Source organism: Toxorhynchites rutilus, chromosome 3 (genome assembly GCF_029784135.1).
Source record: "Toxorhynchites rutilus septentrionalis strain SRP chromosome 3, ASM2978413v1, whole genome shotgun sequence".
Classification (NCBI taxonomy): Eukaryota; Metazoa; Arthropoda; class Insecta; order Diptera; family Culicidae; genus Toxorhynchites; species Toxorhynchites rutilus.
This window is the reverse complement of record NC_073746.1, coordinates 291123203-291131723: the sequence shown is the minus strand read 5'-3', so window position 1 is coordinate 291131723 and position 8521 is coordinate 291123203. Positions and strand designations below refer to the sequence as shown.

Here is an 8521-nt window from a genome sequence, read left to right as displayed (position 1 = left end):
GTGTTTTGTTAGTAAACAAAACACAATACGCTAGTGCCGAAGCTCGCTCCTGATCAGTCTGTCTCTTTTACGCTTCAAGCAAATAATTCCCCTTCTGCTTTCTTCCGTACTGTTTTCATATACCGCTCCCCTAACCAACTTAGTGACGAAACGGCCTCACCTTAGGATATACTTCTAGGCGCCTTGGGCACCTCTATATATACCAGGTGAAACAATCATATGAAATGCACTTTCAGCCATATTGGAATTGCTGTAGGTATTGTTTACAAACAACGTCAGAACGCTGCCGGCGGCTCTCTACAAACTGCTACGACGCTTATTCGAGGGTTGCCTCCTATGTTCGGCATTCGCGAATTTATGTGAAAAAGAAGGGATGATTTTGTGGAATTTCATTCTCATTTCAACTACTCTCGCATGTGAAAATGCAAAAATGGCGTATCCTAACAATAACAAAACAAACAACCCCCGCTCCACAAATCGTAATCCCCTTCTTATTGAAGTGATGATGTTGCTTCACCTGTTATACATTAATATAAGTGCCTTGGTACTAACATTCCACTCAAGGCGCCTAGAAGTATATCCTAAGGTGGACCAATTTGCTAAAACCACTCTTCAGCCATCTTGGGAGTCTACTGTTTTTTGTTTGTAAACAAAGTTGATCAGTTTGTCTCTTTCACCCTTCAAGCAAATAATTCCCCTTCTGCTTTCTTCCGTACTGTTTTCATATACCACTCCCCATATATATACAGCCATTCCATGCCAAACCGATATAGTGGTTCTCAGATTTTCACCAAAAATGGTAATTTTGCTCCTTATTGCAAAACATTAGACCCGTATCATTTTAGGGTGGTTCGAAAAAAAAATCATGTTTTTTTTTCACTTTTTCCCAAAAATTCATAACTTTTGAACTACTGAACCGATTCAGATGGCCGACATATCAAATTGAAGCTTATGAATTAATACTATAACTATTCGGTTTTTTGGATTTTCGTTTTTATAATTATTTATTAAGTTAGTTTTTCATAGTTTTCTTTGTTAAAGATAGAGGGTGTTATATTTTTTTATATTTTTTTTGGAAAGCTCAGGATTTTTTTGACATAACATATGATGCTATTTTTTCGTTTTAGAGATATGATATTTTATTTTTGGGTTTCAGGTTTGAAAAATCATATTTTTGACTTTTCTTCTAAGAATGACTTACAAAAAAAACAAAAACTTTTGAAATACTGGACCGATTTAGATTATCGATATATAAAATTGAAATCAATAAGCTAGTCTTTTTTTGAAAAAATATCAATAAAATATTAATATTATATTACGGAACATATTATGCAAAAAACCTCAGCTTTCAATAAAAAATATCAAAAAGTATAGCGCCCTCTATCTTCAAACGAGAGAATTTTGAACCACTAACACTATCAATAATAACTAAAACGAAAATCCAAATTTATCGCAAATGTAATTTTTTTTTAAGAAGAAGACTAGATCATTGGCTTCAATTTGATATCTCATCTGAATCGATCAAGTTATTCAAAAGTTATGATTTTTTCAAAAAAAGTCTTGAAAATTTGAATTTTTTAACCGTCGGTTAAATTTGGGAATTCATAACTTAAAAATGAAAAACATCACATCTCTGATTTCTGGATATGTTATGTAAAAAATCCTCAGCTTTCAAGAAAAAATATAGCGCCCTCTAGTTTGGCCATGAAAACAACAAAAAACGAATACAATCAATGATTACGAAAACAAATTTCGGATTTTTGGCAAGCCTGATATTTTTCCAAAAAGGACTAGCTTGGCTTTAATTTGATATATCGATCATCTGATTCGGTTCAATAGTTAAAAAGTTATGAATTTTCGAATAAAGTAATTTTTGGGAAAACGGCGAAAAATTGATTTTTTGGACCACCCTAAAAAGGAAATGGGCTCCATAATGAAAAAATAAAAAAAAATACGGGTCCAATGTTTTGCGATAAAGAACAACATTTCCACTTTTGACGAAAATCTGAGAACCACTATATCGGTTTGGCATTGTATGGCTGTATGTACAGTTACTTACTTAATCAACAAAAGGCCCCAGTGGCCTGTGCTGTACACAAAAGTCGTCTCCATTCACCACGGTCCATAGCTTTTTGTCGCCAGCCATGCAGTCTGTGTAGGATCCGCAAGTCGGCTTCTACTTGGTATCGAGTCGTTGTCGAGGACCATTTTCACTGGGCTATCGTCCGACATTCTAACGACGTGCCCAGCCCAACGCAGCCGGCCGATTTTCGCGGTATGAACGATGGATGGTTCTCCCAGCAATTGGTGCAGCTCATGGTTTGTTCGCCTTCTCCACATTCCGTCATTCATCTGCACTCCACCGTAGATGGTGCGCAACATCTTCCGTTCGAATACACTAAGGGCGCGCTGTTCCTCCGCGTGGGTTATGCGTCTCGTGGCCGTAGAGGAATACCAGTCTAATCAGTGTTTTATAGACGGTTAACTTCGTGATGCGGCGAATTTTACTCGAAAGTAGCGTCTTCCGGAGTCCAAAGTAAGCACGATTTCCTGCCATAATGCGTCTTTGTATTTCTCTGCTGGTGTCATTATCGGCGGTCACCAGTGAGCCCAAGAACACGAATTCATCTACCACTTCGATTTCGTCACCGCCAATCTGAATTCTTGGTGGGTGAAAAATTTCTCTACTGAAAGAAAAATTTTAACGCTTTCGCGTGAGTTCTGTTACAATACTAAAAATTTATTCAAAAGTTTCACAATATATACATGGTTCCTTAAACTAAGATTGACGAGGAACATCTCCTCTCTCTCTCTTGAAAACCGATAACATATCGGTTTCGTTTAGATCATCTACCTTCCTTGTCCCTTCTTCTAGCGTATGGTAACGTGCAGTCTGAGACGGCTGCACTACCCTAAGAAAATACCTTAAGTTTATAGCACCTCGTCGGTGCGCCTATCTTATTCTTGGATTTCCCCTTTCCATCCTTCGCTCTAAATAACATCCTTTTATTTTATTACACCCTGCTGGTGTATCTGGCTGAGCGCAGCTAGGGATGGAAAAGGGTAATAAAAATGCATCCTAAATGATGCATGCATTAAATTGTTTACCGGACGCTATTTAAATATTCGTCCATTCTGAATTTATGACCGGCAATAATTTCGAACTACAAGCGTTTTCTAGCCTAACAAAACACTTGAGCTCTTACATCTTTTAATTGCCTTACATTGGTCCTTTCTAAACGTTTCTATACCTCGCTTGGAGGTCTTTTCTAAATATAATCTCAAATAGTGCTTATCTTATGGATCTCTAACTCGATTCGCGATAAGCCTCAGCTGTCCGTAACATTCCGGACTCCGTAAATCTACTACATAGATTTACCAAATTCTTCAGTATTATCATTCTTTTCTACATTTTAATTTAAATTTTTGATAGTCGTTCTACATGTTCTAAATCATATACATTTGCTTGAACATATTTCCATCTGTAGCTGTATCGCTTTATTCTGTGTTTTATTGTGTGATTTGATTTCACTCACATTATTATCTTTTCCTTACACTTACACTTACAAGTTTATACTAGAAAACATAACTTATTATTTGTTTTATTAATAATAGTATTTTTTGTTTCATTTTTATTCTGCATACAGTTATGCAAACTAATCGTAAACATTCGTAAATTTCGAATAATTGCTCTCACTAGTAATTTGATATAACCGTTAATTATATAAACTAACTTCAAGTTTCTTTTTGGAAAATTATTCATTGAGGTTCAGTGTTATATAATATTTTCCATTAAAGGAAATGCAAATTACATTTTCTTTTCTCTTATAAGATTTTCTTTCATCAAACACAACGTTCTATTTTAATGCTAAGTTATCTCGTTGCCAAGAAAGGAATCTTGAATCCAACATCCCTTTGCTAGTTGTCTTGTTACATTGCTGATATTGTTTTTCTCAAAACATCCTTTTGAAATAATTAGTCAATGTGCTAATCTTTTGGTAGTACAATTACCGTTCCTTCAGCAAGTATTAACATTAAAGTTTGTCTCTGAATACTAAATCCAATTTTAAAGCCTCAGTTCTCATGTAACTGTTCCGACTAATCATATAATACGACTGATCGTAGCTCACATAAACTTTTTCAAGTCGTTTTCTTTATGCATGCAACTCATGCTCTCATAGTGTGATATACTTTGAAATACATTTAAAAATTTCATTCAATTTTTTCCTGTTACTTGTATTCAAATAACTCATAATGTCATCTACATTGTATAGTTAACCATCTCCAATCTTTCCCTCAGTTAAGACTGGAAGCTATGCTTTTAATATTCATTTGAATAATGCATTGATCATATTCTCAGCAACTCACATGTTGAGCTTCGCAAACCACTTGTTTAAAAAATCTTTCTTCAGCATCTCACATGCTGTATTTCATCAACCGACTTACTGGTGATGTTGTTACTCTCAGCAATCCACTTGCTGAGTTTTAAGCAATTCACTTGCTTAAAAAAGAAACTTTTGGTTTTGACCCCTTCAGCAAATCACTTGCTGAAGGTTAAGCAATCCACTTGCTAACAAATCAGTCTTCCAAATTCTTCATAGCTGTATTTTTAATTTTTTCTACCATCAACTAATTTACAGTTGATATCGCTCCTTTCAGCAATTCACTTACTGAGCTTTGAGCCAATCATTCGTATAGAAACTGGCTTCAGCATATCACTTGCTGCGCCATAATTTTTTCTTTAGTGGTCAATGTATATTTTTCAGCAGAATACTTGCTATACTTTTAACCCATCAGAGTAATGTTTTGAGCATTCCAAATGCTTGACGCTTGACCAGACAGTCTCTTCTTTTTTGCTCTAATTGATATTTTGGACCTTACAAGTTATCATTTTATTGGGTCCATTTTATAACGAAACAATTGTATCTTAAATTGTATTAAAGTCTTTCAGCAGCTCACTTGCTGAACTTCAAGCAAATCATTTGCCTAAAAATATTTTCTAATTAATTCAGTTAACAGTTTTGTTAAATTTCCATTTTAAGATTTTCGTCTTTATATTTTATCAAGCTTAAGATTTTCTATACTTTATATAGATATAAAGAATATCAACATATTACAAACGTTGAAAAACAAACTTTCCAACCTCTATATTAGAGAGTTTATAGTTTTGATCTACGGTAATAATTTCCCTATCTGGGCCATAATTTTGCAAATTGCGGAAACATATAATGAAAGAATCCGAACTCATATCTTGCGCTAACTCAAGATGTATTGCTCTCGTTGTCATACAGGTAAATAGACGCCCCTAATACTTAGGAAACAGTCTTCTAAAGATTTGAAAGTTATTCAGAGCCATAATTTTTTTGGTTATAAGTAGTCCTATTTTATACGAATCTATGGCTTTTAACTATAACGATCGCATTATTTTATATGTGTTGCCCTATGACTAAATATTGTCAACATGTCACAAATTTTGCAAAATAGAATATTCATCATATTTCGTTAATGATGGTACAATAGTGTAACTCGCGGTTACAGAGTGGAAGTCGTTTTTGATACGACGTCGAGGATACTGGTAATCTGGGGTACAGTATTTATCGAGATTTCCAATACTATAATTATCGACTGAATATGATTTTCTATTGTGGGAATTATTTCTCCTTGGAAGAAATGAAGATTCATTTATAAACAATTCCTTTGGTGTTATTTCTGGCGCTACCTTCCTCGGAGGCTCAATAACACAAATCTCTATATTTGTTGAGTTTTCAAATTGTATGTTAGCATCTTGTGATGAATCATCCATCTTGATGATAACACTTTTGGTTTTACATTGGCTCCCAATTTTTGGGATGAACTTTGCACTTCTAAGGAATTTTTTAAAACCTTCACGCCAGGCTTTCGTCTTCAAATAAAATTTTGCTAATATTTTTGTTCTATTTCTGAGGACTACTTCCTCTACTGCTACAGGTGGTTCTATTTCTTCAAACCGTTTTTCAGTTGGGTATTTTATTTTCTGTTCAACAATCAGTGTTGCAACAGAATTCTTAATTAATCCAGTAGCTGGCCTTTCCCATTCTGGATCTTGAAGGTTGATAGATAGTTTTTCTATCTTAAAATTTTTAGCGTTTCCATTATTGGAATCCGCTATTTCTTTATTTGCAGATATCTCATCCGCCCTGACTTCATGCATCACGCATGGTTTTTTCTTTTCCGCCATAATTCCTCTTTCTGTGGAGGTTTTCGTATTTTCTTCTATCACAGCCCATACATCTGTGATGATACCCGTTTTGCCTATTGCGGGCAAACTATTCTCATAATCAGATTCGCGTTTTGCGACTGATATGGTTTTAAATGGCTCTTTCCTCACTGGGAATGAGCAGCCATCTTCACCGCTCTGAGGACTAACATCTCCTAGTTTTTCATTCATTTCAACTTGTATCACTTCAAGTTTGTCTTCATCATCTGAATCTTCTGACTCAGATGAATTGTCATTTTTCCTCCTCATATACCTAGCCAACTTAGGGTTCCACGGAGGAGGTGCAATTAATCTGGTTACTTTAGATGATTCAAATACTTTGTCATCTGAATCATTACCTTTCCTCCTGCAATCAACTAGATCAGGATTCCAAGGAGGAGGCATTTTTAATTGATGGCATTCCTCTGAGTTTCTAAACTCAGATTCAGAATTGCCATTTACTCGCCTATGCAATTCACTAATTACCCTAAATGGAGGCGGCTTGGTTGGCATATCCTCCTTATAATAATTTCCCCACCCACTAGGATATATGCTAGTAGCGAGTATTCCTATTAAGTCACTTATTCGCACTTTCTTCGAATAATTATATTCTAGATCTGTGCATTTGACACAGATCCACCGATCACCCGTTAGAGGGGCTTGCTTTAGATTAGTGCAACTCAAGTGGAACCATCGCTCACACTCGCAACAATAAATCATCTGTTCCTCATCAGACTCGTGACATAGGTGACAGTGACCCTTCACATTACGTGTGAAGTATTTAGTGGTAATCATCTTGTATGTGTTTTCCATATTCCTACTAATTTTATTGTTTATATTTTAATGTTGGCTCACTTGACCGTACGAATTTATTCCTTTATCATTTCTTTGCTCTCTTGGCCCCTATTTTAAAAACTCCCATGGTTGCTATCGCAACCCCTATAATTCTTAATATAGATTAATTCTATACCTGTTTTTCGATTAACTCATCTGGTGCTTCTATACCTGTTTTTCGATTAACTCATCTGGTGCTGGGATACTACTGCTGCTGCTGGTGCCGACTGGTTCTTGAGTGGTCCAAACCTTCTGGCTCGGATTGTTCTTGTCACTTCTGATAGTGCCAATGCTGGTGCTGCTGCATCTAATGCCACCGCTTGCTTCTGGTTCCGCTGGTTGACAGTTCCTGGTATCTCTAGCGATGGTCTCTCCGATTGTGCCGAGGATACTGCTGCTACCTCTTGCTTCTAACTCCACGACCACGTGCTGCTGCGGCAGTTGGTCATATTTATAATAACTGCCTTCTGGTACTTGAATTAACATATATTTATGTGTGTATATAGCATCCACTGCTTTAGTAAAGTTCGCGAAACGAATACACTCTTTAGGCATCCACTGCCTTAGGAAAGTTCGCGAAAAGAATACACTCTTTAGGCATCCACTGCCTTAGGAAAATTCGCGAAAATAATACACTCTTTAGGCATCCACTGCCTTAGGAAAGTTCGCGAAAATAATACACTCTTTAGGCATCCACTGCCTTAGGAAAGTTCGCGAAAATAATACACTCTTTAGGCATCCACTGCCTTAGGAAAGTTCGCGAAAATAATACACTCTTTAGGCATCCACTGCCTTAGGAAAGTTCGCGAAAATAATACACTCTTTAGGCATCCACTGCCTTAGGAAAGTTCGCGAAAATAATACACTCTTTAGGCATCCACTGCCTTAGGAAAGTTCGCGAAAATAATACACTCTTTAGGCATCCACTGCCTTAGGAAAGTTCGCGAAAATAATACACTCTTTAGGCATCCACTGCCTTAGGAAAATTCGCGAAAATAATAAACTCTTTAGGCATCCACTGCCTTAGGAAAATTCGCGAAACGAATACACTTTTTAGGCATCCACTGCCTTTTGATAAAATTCACGAAAGAAATGCACTTTTTAGGCATCCACTGCCTTTGAGAATTCACAAATTCACACTTCTCGCATTCACTGCTGAGAAGATTTCACGAACATCACCTCTGGCATCCACTGCCGAGAAGAGTTCGCAAATTAACACATTTTGTACTTAAATAAAAGGAAAAACTTGCTCCTCTCTGGAGCCACCATGAAAAATTTCTCTACTGAAAGAAAAATTTTAACGCTTTCGCGTGAGTTCTGTTACAATACTAAAAATTTATTCAAAAGTTTCACAATATATACATGGTTCCTTAAACTAAGATTGACGAGGAACATCTCCTCTCTCTCTCTTGAAAACCGATAACATATCGGTTTCGTTTAGATCATCTACCT

General features: G+C 36.2%; 1 protein-coding gene across 1 annotated transcript; it reads right to left on the bottom strand.

The window, feature by feature from the left end:
• Positions 1-6663: 6663 nt before the first annotated feature.
• Positions 6664-7641, bottom strand: LOC129780301 (uncharacterized). Its single transcript, XM_055788382.1, has 2 exons — positions 7241-7641; positions 6664-7205 (listed from the first exon to the last, which is right to left on the bottom strand). The coding sequence occupies exons 1-2, from the start codon at positions 7622-7624 to the stop codon at positions 7200-7202; spliced, it is 390 nt and encodes a 129-aa protein (XP_055644357.1). The 5' UTR covers positions 7625-7641; the 3' UTR covers positions 6664-7199.
• Between the last annotated feature and the right edge of the window lie 880 nt (positions 7642-8521).

Excerpts from the sequence above, each read along its gene's own strand:
- LOC129780301 (XM_055788382.1), bottom strand. The coding sequence starts at position 7,624 with ATGCCTAAAGAGTGTATTCGTTTCGCGAACTTTACTAAAGCAGTGGAT.